This window comes from Dama dama, chromosome 27 (genome assembly GCF_033118175.1).
Source record: "Dama dama isolate Ldn47 chromosome 27, ASM3311817v1, whole genome shotgun sequence".
NCBI classification, from domain to species: Eukaryota; Metazoa; Chordata; class Mammalia; order Artiodactyla; family Cervidae; genus Dama; species Dama dama.
The window spans coordinates 33,364,426-33,382,496 of record NC_083707.1 but is presented as its reverse complement, the minus strand read 5'-3'; the positions used below and the strand labels follow the sequence as shown (position 1 = coordinate 33,382,496).

The following is an 18,071-nucleotide window of genomic DNA, read 5'->3' as shown; positions in this document are numbered from 1 at the left end:
ATAAATTTTGTAACATTTGTTATTTTGATCATTCATGTGAAAAGAACTTGAAACTTTTAGTACTCAAGTCTTATGGCCATAAAATATAAATTCTTAAATTTTAATTTTACTCTGTATTTTTGGGATGGCAAAGTATGATAGGGTACTCAATAAAAGACTTACAAAGATGAAAAAAAATTAGGTTAGGGTAATACTCGATAGTAAATATGGAGTGGAAATAGGAGTTAAAGGAGCAAAAAAACAGATAAAGTTTTCAAATCTCTTATGGAATTTGGTTGTACTGGGTAATGTTAAGAATGATAGAATATTTTCACTTTAGTAACAGTATTTACAATATACCAGATCTTCCTCACCCTTTTATAATACTCGAACATTAATATTCTAGGACTCTAAGACATTTAGCAGAAGCACCCTCAGGTGCAGGCACCTACTCAAATTTTGTGTCCGGGCCTCAGTTGCTCAACCTGGAGCTGGTTCTGGTTTCCAAAGTCACTAAGCGTGGTGACCCGTGACCTAACCACTGGGTAAGTCCTGCTGACAAATCGTAAAAGGACTGAAGAGAAGAGGAGAAAGAAAACAGGGGAAAGAGAAGACAATGGGATTATGACACTAGAATCCTTTCAAAGACAACAGGAGTAAGGAAATAAGGAACAAAGGATTCAAACTCCTCACCAACACCAGTATTAACTCTCCGATGGGAATCTGTTTGATAAAAGCTTCAATCACAGAGAGATTTAGGATTGAATTCCAGTTATGTAAAGTATTCATTTCGTGTACTATATAACCCAACATTGGGTAACATAATCCTGTCCAAAACAGATTGGGAGGAAAAAAAGGGTGTCGTTAGTTTTGGAAATCTAAGTCTCTATATTCTTTTGGGAAAGAAAGCAAAGTAAAATGTGTTCTGTATGTGGCAGTGGAAGATGGAGCACAATGAGCCTGGCTAGAGCAGGACTCAGAGGCCCAGGACGTCATATGCCTGAAGACACCGACTTTCTTCCCTCATTGGTCGTGGTTTAGGCGCTCAGTCGTGTCCGACTCTTTGCGACCCAAAGGACTGTAGCCCGCCAGGCTCCTCTGTCCATGGGATTTTCCAGGCAGGAACACTGGAGTGGGTTGCCATTTCCTCCTCCATTCCTCCATGGCAGGTAAGCGCCTATCCCATGTCTTACTGGCTTCCTGACACTACTCCATGAACTACAACATCATAAATGAGGAGCACTGATTTCTGAGAAAGCTGGGACCAGACCCCAGCTGAATGTGAACTGGGAGGTTTCCAGCAGAATGTCCACATTCCCCACTCTGCTCTCAAGTGCTCAAGTCGACAGAGATGCCATGAAAAGCTACGGTGCATATCAGATTTCCTCTGCAACTTTGAAGACTTCTTATCATAAAAAGATAAGCCAGGGCTTCCCTAGTGGCTCAGATTGTAAAGAGTCCACCTGCAATGTGGGAGACCCAGGTTTGATCCCTGGGTCGGGAAGATCCTCTGGAGAAGCGAATGGCAAACCACTCCAGTATTCTTGCCTGGAGAAAGCCAAGGACAGAGGAGCCTGGTGGGCTACAGTCCACAGGATCGCAAAGAGTCAAACATTACTGAGCAACTAACACTTTCTTTTCATCATGAAAAGAAGAAACTGAATGTGAAACTATGAGAAGAGCTAGCTGACGGGTCTATCCACAGCTTCTGAGATGTATTCACACATAAAGGACCTGAAGCCAAGTGTCTGCACTGTTAAGTGGAATAGAATCACCAAAGTGCAGTGGGAGAGTTTTCAAATCTACCTTCACTTTGAATTCGAATTCCAATTGGTTTCACAGCCACCCAGTGCCTCACACAGGCTGTAAGTTGCTTCAGTCGTGTCTGACTCTTTGTAACTCCATGGACTGTAGCCCACCAGGCTCCTCTGTCTATGGGATTTTCTAGGCAAGAATACTGGAGTGGGTTGTCATTTCCTTCTCCAGGGATCTTCCTGACCCAGGGATTGAACCTGTGTCTCTTATATCTCCTGCATTGGTAGGTGGGTTCTTTACCACTAGCACCACCTGGGACTGACACTTTGAAGTTAAGGTAATAAACTCTATGAATGCTAATACTCTATGAATGCTGATACCTTCTAATTTTTGACCTATTTTCCTTGGGAGGGGGGAGAAAGAGGCAGATATAAGAGGGATTGATACCGAAAACTACTTTAAAAATTTATTCTGGGGATGTTATTTGCTTTCTCTCTCAAGACCCGTTCTACTTTAAATCTCCACTGTGCACAATGCTGGCCCCTTTGGACTGATTCTGTTGCCCTTTAGAAGGGAGCCCACGACAGCACCCAAAGAACAATACTTCCAGATGCCAGATCACATTAATAAATATTCATCTAGAACATTACTCTCTTACAAAACCTCACCAGAGAACACTCACCCCAAATATTACCTCCCCTGCAGCTCTTTCTCTATGATTTTATTCAGAAAGTTCTACAGATACAAGTTTCAAAACACGCCATGGTCCCCTTTCAACCCAAACAGCTCTGCTTTTATTTGCTTTATCTATGATTCAGTCTGTCTCTGTACAAACAGTTCTGCACCTAAAAATAAAGGTAAAACCATTCTTCTAAAGAAATAGCACATCTTTCAAAGTATGCAGGTAACAAGCCAACATAACATTATTTACCGTCTTTTAAAAGGATGGTTAATTTCCATTTAGACACATACACCAGATGATTATCAGTTACTAGCCAGAACAAACTCAAGACAGTACTGCTAAATCTGACATCCAGTGAGAAAGGAGATGGTACGTGACAGACTTAAGCAAGAGAAATACAGAAAGCTGTACTTTCCCTGATCACCAAAAAACACCAAACCACATCTGGTTTTCATACGAATTCTGTTGACCCAACAAACGTGATAGCAATTCTACAGTAACTGTGGATTTCATACACTGTGCTGCGCTCTTGTCTCAGCCGTGTCCGACTCTTTGCGATCCCATGGACTGCAGCCCGCCAGGCTCCTCTGTCCCTGGGGATTCTCTAGCCAAGAATACTAGAGTGGGGTTGTCATGCCCTCCTCCAGGATCTTCCCGACCCAGAGAGTCAAACCCAGGTCTCCCGCATTGCAAGAGGATTCTTTACCGACTGAGTAACCAGGGAAGCCCTTTCATTAGCAGGTTACAAAATTAATTTAATGAGCTAGAGTCAGCACTGATCTAATAGAAAAATATCATTTGTTTTAATAATGAGTATTTTTTTATGAAACTAGCTTTAATTTTAAACACATACATACATATTGGATCTCACTGATAATTATGTTCACTAAGGGTTTGAAAATATAAATTCTATACGATATCATTTTTTCGTCCTGAAAATTCCAGTTCTTAAGAGATTAACATGTATGATTAACGATTTATTTAAGAATATATATATTTGCCTAAATACACTTGCTTTGTCCTGATGAGTCTTAATGTAAACTAAATGGAGCTAAAAGTCCAGGTGTTCCGATTAAATGTGATTGAAAAGCGAAAGTGAAAGTCTCTCAGTCAAGTCCGACTCTGCGACCCTATGGACTATACGAGTCCATAGAATTCTCGAGGCCAGAATACTGAGTGAGTAGCCTTTCCCTTCTCCAGGGGATCTTCCCAACCCAGGGATTGAACCCAGGTCTCCAGCATTGCAGGTGGATTCTTTACCAGCTGAGCCACAAGGGAAGCCCAAGAATACTGGAATGGGTAGCCTATCCCTTCTCCAGCTGATCTTCCCAACCCAGGAATCGAATTGGGGTCTCCTGAATTGCAGGCAGATTCTTTACCAACTGAGCTATCAGGGAAACCCTAAGTGTCATTAACTATTAATAATAATGTTGAGCATTAAGCTAAACCAGGGTCTGTCCTGACATTTTACATAAATTTTCTTATATATCTCTCAATGCAGCTATAAAGTACTAATTATTCTTCTAACTTTACTCAGGGAAGCAAGGCAACTTGCCCAGGGTCTCAAAGACAGGAAGTGGTAAGACTGGGGTAAATCTTGTTATCCAGCTACAGAGAGGTTAGCTGAATTACTCTCCATGCAGTAAAAGTGAAAATTAGTTGCACAGTCGTGTCCAACTCTTTGTGATCCCATGGACTATAGCCTGCCAGGATCCTCTGTCCATGGAATTCTCCAGGCAAGAATACTGGAGTGGGTTGCCATTGCCTTCTCCAAGGGATCTTTCCGACCTGAGGATCAAACCCGTGTCTCCTGCATTGCAGGCAGATTCTTTACCAACTGAGTCACTAGGGAAGCCCTTAAAATAGATGTTTCTGAGATTATCTCCTAGGAAATTATGTTCAGGAAGTCTCAGATGACATTACTGCATGCAGAGAATCCGAGCGTTTGAAAAATGCTAACATGGGCACCCCAGCAGCCGAAAGGATTTCACACGTCAGAGTGAATGTGTTTAGGAAGTGACTATACTTCCCAGGAGGCTTCCCAGGTGGCTCAACGGGTAAAGAACCTGCCTGCAATGCAGGAGACACAGGAGATGCAAGTTTGATCCCCAGGTCAGGAAGATTCCCCTGGAGGAGGAAATGGCAACCCACACCAGGATTCTTGCCTGGAGAATCCCATGGACAGAAGAGCCAGGTGGGCTACAATTCATGGGGTTGCACAGAGTCGGACATGACTGAAGCGACTTAGCAGCAGCAGCAGCATGTCCAAGCAGATTCTTTAGCAGCTCAAGACTTACATGCTTTAAAATTTTCATCATTCTAGTTGGTCAAAGGTCATGCTGGAAGAAGTTAAGAGAACTTTACTCAGAATCCAAGCCTGACTGGTGTCAGGGTAGTGACGTGGACTACTATTTTAAAGGGAATCTAAGGCTTTATATGGATTTCTCAGGTGGCTCTGAGAGTAAAGAATGTGCCTGCAAGGCAGGAGATACAGATTCAATCCCTGCATCAGGAAGATCTCCTGCAGGAGGAAATGTTAATCCACTGCAGTGTTCTTGCCTGGAGAAACTTACAGACAGAGGAGACTGGGAGGTTACAGTCCATGGGGTTGCAGAGTTGGACACAACTGAAGTGACTAAGCGTAGGGTTTATATAATAGTAAGTTTTGCCATCCATCTCTCTCCTCCTGAAAAATCAGATCCACCTGCAGATAAGTAAGCAAAGACACATTCCAAATGTCTGACATACACCACACTCACAAAGTACAAAAATCTGCTCTGTGCACAGAAGTGTAAGTGAAATTATATTCTATACTGTGGGGAGTCTGTTCTTTCGGAGAGTATTTCTGAGTAACTCCATGCTACTGCTGCTGCTGCCAAGTCGCTTCAGTCGTGTCCAACTCTGTGCGACCCCATAGACGGCAGCCACCAGGCTCCCCCGTCCCTGGGATTCTCCAGGCAAGAACACTGGAGTGGATTGCCATTTCCTTCTCCAATGCATGAGAGTGAAAAGTGAAAGTGAAGTGACTCAGTCGTGTCCGACTCTTAGCAACTCCATGGACTGCAGCCCACCAGGCTCCTCCGTCCATGGGATTCTCCAGGCAAGAGTACTGGAGTGGGTTGCCAGTGTCTTCTCCAGAGTAATTCCATGGGTACATACAAATGTGGTGTGACAATGGAGCAAGAGCATTTTCTTTTCCTATTTCCTTATAATGAAAAGTCACATGAAAGTCATATTAAATAGCATAATGAATGGTTAAAATTCTGTCAGGAAAACCTAGTATAAGACTTTTCCTAATTTCTGATTCTCAAGAGTTTTCAGAAACATTGCTGTGTATCACTTATGCCAACATTAAGATTCTCTTCCAAGGATATGCATGAAACACGTATCAGCTTCATATTGTGGAAATGAGAGTTAACTTACCATTCCAATACATTTTCTGAGGATGCTCCAGATACTGAAGTCATTTCTGGAAAACATAGGGGAGGGCAGGCTTGTTCTGGAAAAAAAGAAAGGAAAAATAATGTAATTTTAATAGCACTGGCAGTAGGGAAAAAAAAAGCTACTGTCATTACCATGAAAGCCACAAGCGTACATTAATGAGACATTAATATGCATATAAAAATATGCATCATGTGCAAATGCAACATGAAAGATACTAAATATCACTAGTCATTAGGGAAATGCAAATTAAAACTTCAATGAGATATCCCCTGATACCTGTAATAGCATCACCCAGAAGATAAGGGATTACAAATGCTGACATGACTGTGGAGAAAAACGAAGGTTTTGCACTGTTGGGGGGACTGTGAACTGGTACAGCCACTGCAGAAAACAGTATGGAGGGTCCTGAAAAGATTAAAATTAACTTGCATAATATCCACCGATTCTACTTCTGGGAACATATTAAACACTAGCTTGAAAAGATGTCTACATCCCCATGTTCATAACAGCATTATTTATGAAAGCCAAGACATGGTAACAACTTGTGGGTCCTCTGACAGATGAACAGAACAAGAAGATGTATTTCTCTCTCTCTCTGTCTCTCTCTCTCACACAGACACACATACCCACACACTCACAAAGAGAGGAATATTATTCAACCATAAAAAATGAGGAAACCCTACCATTTGCAACAAAATCAATGAACCTTGAAGGTATTATGCTAAGTGAAACAAGTCAGACAAATATTTCACAATCTCACTTATATGTGAAATCTAACAGTAATGACAAAAACCACAAAAAACTCACAGAAAAAAGATCAGATTTGTGGTTGGAGAGAAATGGAGAAAGGTGGTCAACATGCACAAACTTCCAGTTATAAGATAAAGTACCATGGATGTAATGTACAACATGACTATAGGTAACACTGGAAGATATGATTAACTACATTGTGAAGTTAAGAAAGTAGATTTTAGAGTTCTCAACACCAGGAGGAAAAAAAAAGTTCTCTTTTTCTTTTATCTATATGAGATGATGGATGACGACTAAACCTACTGTGGTAATCATGCCACAATACTGCGAAATGTAATATACATGTAACTCAAACCACTGTGCTGTACACCTTAACCTTGGTGAGGTATATCAATTATTTCTCAACAAAACTGGAAAAAATGTGCATCATCATAGAAAGGCTAAAACAGGGTCACTCTGGGCTTATATCCCTAGCCACTGCTATTTTGGGCCCTGAAAAAGTTTCAGAGCAGATCAACTGGCCCCACATCTTCAGAACTGTCCTGATCAGAATTCTAACCCTCCTGTGTTGGTGTCCAGCTACTCAAACCACCTCAGAGGGACACTGTGCTTTCACAAGCTGGCATATCTGACCTGCTGTCTGGTCTAAGACAGACCTATCACATTCTGATACTCAATAAATTATTTTCCTTTAGCTATTAAATAATGGAAACAAAAATGCCATCAGAGAACCCAGTATCAGGTTGTTTTAAGAAATTAAATGGGAAAATGCCAACTCCAAAGCCAAAGCAAAATTTAGGCTGTGCATCATGTATCAGTACTTTCCCAGAGATACCAATACTGAACCAAACTCAACCAATTCTGGATATACGGGAGGATCCTTTACAAATTAACCTCTAGAGAAGGAACATTCCCAAAGCCTCTGCAGGAGCTGAGAAGTTGCTGAGAGGGTGGTGGCTGTTGTCGGCAAAGAGTCTGTTGTTCCGATGAGCAACACACCTGAGCTCAGGCGTCCTGAGACCTCAGCACTACCCGGGGCAGGGGCAGGGGGAGCCCGGAACAACTTCCTGAAACACCCTTATAATGACGCTTTCTTTTCCATTACCTTAGGTTATGGCCAAGGGTGCTGGTTTTCCAATGCTGTTTGAAACATACCCGTGTAACTAAAATATTAAAGAAAATTTGAGAGAATAGCATTGAGACATATACATTACCATGTGTAAAACAGATGACCAGTGAAAGTTCGATGTATGAAGCAGGGCACCCAAAGTCGGTGCTCTGGGACGACCTAGAGGGATGGAGTCGGGAGGGAGGTGTGGGGGGGCGGGTTCAGGATGGAGGGGACACATGTATACTGTGGCTGATTCATGTTGATGTATGGCAAAAACCATCACTATATTGTAAAGTAATTATCCTCCAATTAAAATAAATTAAAAAAAGGGAAAATATTAAAATTTTTACCTTCTATAGAATCTATATTCTATAAACTACTTCAAATTATAGAAGTTACTAAAATTTTAAGTTTTTAAATAAATAATATTTTAAGATCCTTCGTGGTAGAATCCTTCTGATTTTCCTATTTTAGGAACATACACTGCTCATTTGGCAGATTTGTTATCTGCCCAATCTGCTGGATAAGTGGCCACAGATGGTACTGAAATCACATTCTCTATACAATCTAAGACTATCAATCTCAATGACATGAACAATCGAATCCAGGGGTAGAATCTCTGCCATTATCTAGCATTTGCATGTATAATACAGTTTTAGAGATGCATATCAACTACATTTTTCATCTCTTGTCTATTAAAAAACAAAATCTATGTCTAGGAAGTTATGAGCCTAAAATAAGTTTTGTGAAAACTGAATAAGGGACTGTATCTTTCCCAACAGATGCTTACATTAAATATATGTGTATACGTTAAGGCAAGAAGAACAAAAAAACAAGACATATTTTGCAAGCAAGAAAGCAGGAGATAAGCGACATCTAAGCTTTACTTGGAGTAGAGGTTTAAGTATTTGATGAATGTGCTTTGGAAATTTATAAGGCCTTCTGGTACACATTATTCCTTTCATAAAGAATCTAGGGGGGGTAGGATGGGGTGGGAGGGAAGTTCAAGAGGGAGGGGACATGTGTATACCTATGGTTGATACATGGTGATGTATGACAGAAATCAACACAATATTGTAAAGCAATTATTCTTCAATTAAGACCTGAATTAAAAGAATTTGGTTTATGTTGTGCTACTCAAGAGATCAGCACTAGGATCACTGGTGGAAGATGCAGGACAGCTAAGGTAAATATAATACAAACCTAATGTTATACAAGCTAACATAACAGCTATGAGCCTCCCTGGTGGCTAAGTGGTAAAGAATCCACCTGCCAATGCAGGAGACACAGGTTTGATCCCCGGGTTGGGAAGATTCCCTGGAGAAGGAAATGGCAACCCACTTCAGTAATCTTGCCCGGAGAATCCCATGGACAGAGGAGCCTGGTGGGTTACAGTCCATGGGGTCGCAAAAGAGTAGGTCATAACTTAGGTACTAAACAACAACATAACAGCCAACATAAAACATAATCTGTCTTATAGTTAATTCCAAATAGGGGAGACAAGAGATCTCAACAAGGAAGGGCTTCAAACAGATGCTGGAGGATCCCTTTCGGTCATGGCCCTGATAGGCATTCCTGCACTGGGTGGGAAGTTGGTCTCCATCAGCTCGTCTAGGGATGTTGCTAAACATCCCACATGGAACAAGACAGGTCACCACACCAAAAAATTATCCAGCTTCTAAAGAGCCTCTTGATGAAGGTCAAAGAGGAGAGTGAAAAAGTTGGCTTAAAGCTCAACATTCAGAAACCTAAATTCATGGTATCTGGTCTCATCACTTCATGGGAAATAGATGGTAAAACAGTGGAAACAGTGGCATTGGCTGTTTCTGGGGCTCCAAAATCACTGCAGATGGTGACTGCAGCCATGAAATTAAAAGATGCTTGCTCCTTGGAAGGAAAGTTATGACCAACCTAGACAGCATATTAAAAAGCAGAGACATTACTTTGCCAACAAAGGCCTGTCTTGTCAAGGCTATGGTTTTTCCAGTGGTCATGTATGGATGTGAGAGTTGGACCATAAAGAAAGCTGAGTGCCAAAGAATTGATGCTTTTGAACTGTGGTGTTGGAGAAGACTCTTGAGAGTCCCTTGGACTGCAAGGAGATCCAACCAGTCCATCCTAAAGGAGATCAGTCCTGAGTGTTCATTGGAAGGACTGATGTTGAGGCTGAAACTCCAATACTTTGGCCACCTGGTGCAAAGAACTCACTCACTGGAAAAGACCCTGATGCTGGGAGGGATTGGGGGCAGGAGAAGAAGGGGACGACAGAGGATGAGATGGTTGGATGACATCACTGACTCGATGGACATGAGCTTGGGTAAACTCCGGGAGTTGGTGATGGGATGGACAGGGAGGCCTGGCATGCTGCAGTTCACAGGGTCGCAGAGTCGAACACGACTGAGCGACTGAACTGAACTGAATGTCAGCAGTGCCAAAGCTGAGGGACTTACCATAGAAATGGGGCTTCCCCAGTGGCTCAGATCGTAAAGAATTCGCCTGCAATGCAGGAGACCTGGGTTCAATCCCTGGCAGGAAGATTCCCTAGAGAAGAGAATGACTACCCACTCCAGTATTCTTGCCTGGAAAATTCCATGGAAAGAGCAACTTGGCAGGCTATGGTCCATGGGGTTGCAAAGAAGCTGGACACAACTGAGCAACTAACACATACTGTATACTGTATCACAGAAATATGAGAGTTTCACAGATAATTTTAAACTTTGTAGTGTCTTTAAAAAAAAAAAGCAACAAGATAAATTAATTTTAATAATATATTTGATTTAACCCAATAGGGTCCAAAATATTAGCATTTCAAATGTAATCAATATAAAAATATTAGTGAGATATTTTATACTTCTCCCCATACCACGTCTTCAAAATCCAGTGTTGATTTTACACTTAGAGCACATCTCAATTTAGCTACCACATTTTTAACAAAGTGAAATGTAGTCTTACCAAAGCAGTAATGTTATGTTTAATGGCAAAATACTTTGTACTGCTTCACTTTTACAAACTATATTATGAAATTAACACAATAAAACCTATCCTTATTAAAATTAAATAAGACTAAAGACTCAGTTTCTTGGTCACACTAGACACATTTCAAATGCTCAAAAATCACCTGTGTCAACTATTGGACATATTGGATTTCCATGATTACTTCTAAACACAAAAGGCTAGGATTGCTCTCAGATTGTAGAGCGGAGCACAAAATTACTTACTTACATGAGTCTAAAGTCAATGAGAAGCAAAACAGTCCATAGCCCAGTCATTAAGAGGATGTGAAATCTGCAGTATTATCTAAAGAAGCAGAGGGAATGGATTTTTTTTAATTAGGTAGATCAAAGTTTTAAAAAAATGATTTGTACTTAAAAGGGTATGTTTCTATATTTTAAATGTTCACTCCTTCCACGCAGGGGTAGGGAAGAATAATAAGAATTCCCTACTGATCTTGGATGAGGCGGCGTTACTCCAGGCAGAAATCAGAACCACGGAGAGCAGGCCTCAGAGTTTCCAGGCTGCGCACACAGATCAATCATTCTCTTGCCTTCGAGTTTATCTGAGAGTCATTATCCTGAATTCTATGCTTCCTTTTTCCCTTCACACAGAGAGAAAACACCCTGTACCAGGGACTGAGAGCGATGCGGCCTGGTTCTATTTTCAACCATACACATGCCACTCTGACTGTGGACACAAGGGCACAATGACTGGTCTTTAAGGGAAGGTCCCGTCCCAGTCGCTTCATCTCCGTGCTGCCCCGACACCACGCCCTGCATCACAGCATGTACACAGAGCCCCAGCTGACCCAAGTTAACGTGAAGTGTGACTCACAAAGGCTGTGCTGGGTTCCCCTCGCTCTGAACACACTGTGCAAGTTCAGACCACCAGGCCCCCACACCTCTGGGAGATGCTTCTGTCTTCACCAGGCCACTGAGCTCCTCCGGGTCTTTGGAATGGGCATGGATGTGCCCCATGGGAATGCCAGCACATTCGGGTGCAGGCCCTCACACGAGGGCAGGAAAGACACATGGGAAGGGATCCAGGGCTGCAGCCCACACCCCTGCCTTCCCGCATGAAAGTGAAAGTTGCTCAGTTAACCTCTTGTGACCCCTTGGACTATACAGTCCCTGGAATTCTCCAGGCCAGAATACTGGACTAGGTAGCCGTTCCCTTAACCTGGGGCTAATCTCCAGCGGGGTGACTGGGACGGCTGATCTATTTCAGGTGGCAGCTACATCTGCAGTAAGAAAAGGGATATCCGAGATGGACCCAGAGATGGTCCTCCTGAGTGAAGTCAGACAGGAAGACCTATACAGATGATGTCGCCTATGTGTTGAATCTAAAAAAATGGTTCAGGGTTGAGCTCCCTGTGTTATACAGAAACTTCCCATTAGCTAGTTATTTTACATATGGTAATGTATATGTTTCAATGGTACTCGCTCAATTCATCCCATCCTCTCGTTCCTTTTCCCCACTGTGTCCAAAGTCGGTTCTCTATGTCTGCATCTGTATTCCTGCCCTGCAAATAGGTTCATCAGTACCATTTTTCTAGATTCCATATGTATGCATTAATATATAATATTTGTTTTTCTCTTTCTGACTTACTTCACTCTGTATAACAGGCTCCAGGTTCATTCACCTCACTAGAACGGACTCAAATTTGTTCCTTTTTATGACTGAGTAATATCCCACATATACCACAACTTCCTCATCTATTTCATCTGTCAGTGGACATCTAGGTTGCTTCCATGTCCCAGTTATTGTAAACAGTGCTGCAAAAAGCACTGTGGTACATATGTCAATTTTCAATTACGGTTTTCTCAGGGTATATGTCCAGTAGTGGGATTGCTGGGTCAGATGATAGTTTTATGCCTAGTGTTTTAAGGAATCTCCATACTATTCTCCAAAGTGGCTGTTATCTATTTACATTCCCACCAACAGTGCAAGAGGGTCCCCTTTCCTTCACACCGTCTCCCTCATTTATTGTTCGTAGATTTTCTGATGATGGCTCTTCTGACAGGTAGTGAGGTGATAACTCACTGCAGTTTTGATTTGCATTTCTCTAATAATGAGAGATGCTCATGTGTTTGCTGGCCATCTCTAAGTAACGTGATTTTAAACGCACTTCAATGTGCTAATTTCAAGAAATGAGGTTGGTTGGTGTTCCATGGTATGCTTAAATTCCACAGTTCTTAATTTTCCCTATCCTCCTTCATATCCTGTTATTTCTGTACACATCTGTCACTCACTAGAGACTGCGGTTCCCCTGAGGTCAGGGACTATGTCTTATTCTCTTCTGCATGCCCCACATGGCAGAGTATTTTGCATGGTAACAGGTGCTGAGTGTTTTACCTAACATCTCTCAAGTTAAAATGGGCAACAAAAAGAAAACCAGCGAAAAAATGAAAGATATGGATAAGTGGTAAGTGAGGCATGAAGAACACAGATAATCAAATTTTCTGCCTTTAAGTCATCTCTTAAGAAAACATTTTCAAAACCAAACTCCTTAACATACATTTTCAGTTCCATTTCTTAAATCTTCTGAAGGAATCGCCATTTTTAGCAGAATAGTCATTAGGATATTTAGACAAGCATAAAACAATCTAATTCTAACCTTTGATTCAAGATCAAAGGAATCCTAAGAACTAAAAATCTAAGAAAATAATTTCATAGAGAAGCAGACTTTAATACATGTATAACTGTAACACTGAAAACGTGTATGTGTACACTTACACAGGTATTAGGTGTTTATACTTATGTGTGTATATCTTCTTCCAATTATTAGGTGCTTATCACTTCTACTTTTCAACTATCAGAATTTTTCTTCTCTTTTCCCCCAAATCTTCCCTTCCACCAATTTAAATATAACCCTAATGAACACAGCTTGTATTTGAAACTAACCATTTGTAATTTTTATTGCACTACTGATGTTTGCTAAACACCCAAAATGAAAGTCTTCCAAACAAGGAAGCCATTAGGAATCAACTGCAAAATAAAATCATATTCAAAAAATTGAAGACTAGATTTCAAAATGACGCTACAAGAGTAAATCATCAAAGTAATTAAAAGCCTCGTTTTCACAAATTATGAATCTTACATAGTTCATCTGGGGTACAATTTTCAAATCTTTTATAAAGGTTGAAAGAAAATAATGGGCAGAAAAGCCTAGTAATCTCAACAGTAATGCAAAAAGATACTCTTACTTAAAAGTTAGTTAAAAAGTATCAGGTTCCATTTTTGGAAATGCATCACTCCTCTCTATCCTGTCCTCTTCCTGGTCAGCACAAAGAACCATAAAAAATATAACACTCTTATTAACTTAAACTTTATTACATGAGATTCTAAACTCTGTTGAACCTGTGGTTGGAACACGGCAGGTACTCAGTAAATGTTGTTGAGATTTTATGCCAGTTGGTTTTCTATGAACTAGGGCTCTAGGTTAAGTCCCACAATCCATTTGTCCTATAATTTTTCAATAGCAACCAAAAAGGGCTATTTATTTACTCTCAAACTGTTATGTTATTCTCATTAAAAGATACTGATGAAGCTAACTTGAAGAACACACATCATTAATGATACTAGAGAGAACCAAGGACAATGGTTAATATTTTGGGGGAGGCAGAGGCAAAGATTTCTTAGAGTGGACACAAAAAAGCCCTAACATAAAAGAGAAAAGTTGTAAAATGGATTTCATAAAACTAAAAACTTCCGTTCAAAGAAGGTATTAAGATGTCTATTTATTATTAAGGCAATGGAAAGGTAAGCTATCAACTCAAGAGAAAAAAATACATGCTACATATGTCAATCCTAAAGGAAATAAGTCCTGAACATTCATTGGAAGGACTGATGCTGAAGCTGAAACTTCAATACTTTGGCCACCTGATGTGAAGAACTGACTCACTGGAAAAGACCCTGATGCTGGGAAAGAGTGAAGGCCGGAGGAGAAGGGGACGATGGAGGATGAGATGGTTGGATGGCGTCACCAACTCGATGGACATGAGTCTGGGTAAACTCCAGGAGTCGGTGATGGACAGGGACGCCTGGCGTGCTGCATCCCATGGGGTTGCAAAGAGTCGGACACAACTGAGCGACTGAACTGAACTGAACATATATTTGATAAAGGATTATATCCAGTGCTCGCTTCAGCAGCATATATACTCAATTTGGAATGATACAGAGAAGATTAGCATGGACTCGGCTCAGGGATGACACACAAAGTCATGAGGTGTTCCACATATTTGTAAAATTGATAATTAACGAGAATCTATTATACAGCACAACTTACTATACCCAAATGGGAAGGAAATCCAAAGGAGAGGGGATATACGTAAACATATAGCTGATTCACTTTGCTACACAGCAGAAACACAACACTGTAAAGCAACTATATTTCACTAAAAATTAATTTTAAAAATTAAAAAGAATTATATCCAAAATATAGAAAGAGTTCCTATAAATCAATAATACAAAGACATACAACCCAATTTAAAATGGGCATAACCCTCAGGCACTTCCCAAAGAAAACTTTAAAACTGACTCAAAAATGCATGTGTAAGTGCTCAAAATCATTTACAAAACGTAAATTAAAACCAGATGCGACTCTGTTATACCCGTAAAGCATCAAATGTTGGTGAGGTTGCAGAGTAACCGAAATTCTCACATACAGGGAAATGGTACATTGACTTTGGCAAACATTACAGTAACTTTCTGTAGCTAAATACACACCCTCTCTAGAACCCCCAAATGCTACTCCTACATAACAAAGTGAAAAACTGTCCATAAAGAAGACGTGTATAAGAATGCTTAAAGCAGCCTTATTCAATAAAACTCCCAAGTGAGAAAAGCCCAAATGTTCATTAACAGGGATACAGAGAAACAAACCGTTGCATATTCAAACGATGGCATTATCATTCAGCATTAAAAAACCTGAACACTGATACACATGACACGGATGACTCTCAGAAACACTGAGCGATTAAAGCCATGTTAAAAAAGATTACATGCAACACATCGCTGTGTTTCAAATGAATCACAACAAGAACCCACTGTGCAGCACCCGGAGCTCTGCTCATTGTGATGCAGCAGCCTGGATGGGACCAGAGTTTGAGGAAGAAAGGACACATGTGTATGTATGTATGTGTATACATACATGTATATATGTGTATATGCATATATATATATATATATACATGCATATGGCTGAGTTCCTTGCCTGTTTACCTGAAACTATCACATTGTTACTGGCCATACTCCAATACATGGCAAAAAGTTTAAAAAAAACAAGAGAGAGAGCATGCACATTCCATTCACAATGCAGTTCAATAATAGACAAGACTAATCTATCATGTGGATCACAATAAACTGTGGAAAACTCTGAAAGAGATGGGAATACCAGACCACCTGACCCACCTCTTGAGAAACCTATATGCAGGTCAGGAAGCAACAGTTAGAACCAGCATGGACAAACAGACTGGTTCCAAATAGGAAAAGGAGTATGTCAAGGCTGTATAGTGTCACCCTGCTTATTTAACTTATATGCAGAGTACATCATGAGGAACGCTGGGCTGGAAGAAGCACAAGCTGGAATCAAGATTGCCGGGACAAATATCAATAACCTCAGATATGCAGATGACACCACCCTTATGGCAGAGAGTGAAGAGGAACTAAAGAGCCTCTTGATGAAAGTGAAAGAGGAGAGTGAAAAAGTTGGCTTAAAGCTTAACATTCAGTAAACTAAGATCATGGCATCCGGTCCCATCACTTCATGGCAAATAGATGGGGAAAGAGTGGAAGCAGTGTCAGACTTTTTTGGGCTCCAAAATCACTGCAGATGGTGACTGCAGCCATGAAATTAAAAGACGCTTACTCCTTGGAAGGAAAGTTATGACCAACCTAGACAGCATATTAAAAAGCAGAGACATTACTTTGCCAACAAAGGTCCCTCTAGTCAAGGCTATGGTTTTTCCAGTGGTCATGTATGGATGTGAGAGTTGGACTGTGAAGAAAGCTGAGCACCGAAAAATTGATGCTTTTGAACTGTGGTGTTGGAGAAGACTCTTGAGAGTCCCTTGGACTGCAAGGAGGTCCAACCAGTCCATCCTAAAGGAGATCAGTCCTGGGTGTTCATTGGAAGGACTGATGCTGAAGCTGAAACTCCAATACTCTGGCCACCTCATGCGAAGAGTTGACTCATTGGAAAAGACCCTGATCCTGGGAGGGATTGGGGGCCGGAGGAGAAGGGGACGACAGAGGATGAGATGGTTGGATGGCATCACCGACTCGATGGACATGAGCTTGGGTAAACTCTGGGAGTTGGTGATGGACAGGGAGGCCTGGCGTGCTGCGATTCATGGGGTCGAAAAGAGTTGGACACGACTGAGCGACTGAACTGAATCTATCGTGAGAGAAATGAGAACAGAGGGTGGTTATGGGCGGTGTGGCGGGGGGGTGGTGTGACAGGAAGTTACAGGGAGCTTTCCGGAGTAATGGAAACAATCTATATCTTGATGGGGGGAGGGAGGGTTTGTTACATGAATATATGAATTTGCCAAAACTCATCAAATTGTATATTTAAGAGCTTGAATTTCAACGTATGCTAATTTTGCTTCAACAAAGAAGCAAAAAGAAACTATACTGTAATTTGTTGGTTTCCCAAACTTTTTGGTGTTAAGATCTATTTAATTCTTAAAAATTATTTGTGGTCCCAAAGAGTATTCTTTTATTGTAGATTACATCTATCACTACTTACTGTATCAGAAAAAAAAAAAACCACAACAAATTTTTCTTATTAATAACATTAAAATAAATATGCTAACTTAAATTACATTTTTATGAAAAAAAGTAACTGTACTGTCCACAACAAAAATACCTTAGTAAGAAGAGTGACATTATTAAACACTTTCGCAGTCCCTTTAATGTCTGGTTTTACAGAAGATAGCTTGTTGCTCATAACTGTGCCTGCACTGAATCAGTGATGTTGCATCATCACGTAGTATCTAGAAAACTGCACTGTATGCTTATTAGTGGATAATAATTTTTTTTTAAAAAGGCTAATATCTTAGTAATATTAAGAAGCTTGTTTTAACCTTGTGGTTCTCCCTAAAAGGGTCCTAGGGGACCCCCTCCCCCCAACAATGGTCAAGAGACTATTTTATAGAAGCACTGGCATAGTCAGTCAGGAAAGAGGCCCTCCGCTTTCCACAGGGTATCTTTAGGAAACTTTAGAACAAGTCAATTAAAAAAAAATTGATTCAATAAATATGGATTGAATTTCAACTACCATAATTGATTTTGTGACTAAGAGGAGGCTGGATCACAAAATACTCAAGAATGTTCACAGGTGAGATACTTCAG

The 18,071-nt window shown here is 40.7% G+C and overlaps 1 protein-coding gene and 1 non-coding gene across 10 annotated transcripts in view; one reads left to right on the top strand and one right to left on the bottom strand.

Moving 5' to 3' along the window:
- The window catches only part of OSBPL1A (oxysterol binding protein like 1A), a 202,478-nt gene that overhangs the window by 35,819 nt on the left and 148,588 nt on the right, over positions 1-18,071 (bottom strand). For 8 of the 9 annotated variants that reach the window (XM_061131363.1, XM_061131360.1, XM_061131362.1 and 5 more), the window contains one exon: positions 5,840-5,915. In XM_061131363.1, the coding sequence (XP_060987346.1) occupies positions 5,840-5,915 (76 nt within the window). Of the gene's footprint in view, positions 1-5,839; positions 5,916-10,943; positions 11,019-18,071 lie in introns of all 9 variants that reach the window. The other variant, XM_061131367.1, reaches the window with a different exon arrangement.
- LOC133047847 (U6 spliceosomal RNA) lies at positions 14,852-14,958 on the top strand. Its single transcript, XR_009690859.1, has one exon. It is a non-coding gene; the product is annotated as a U6 spliceosomal RNA (small nuclear RNA).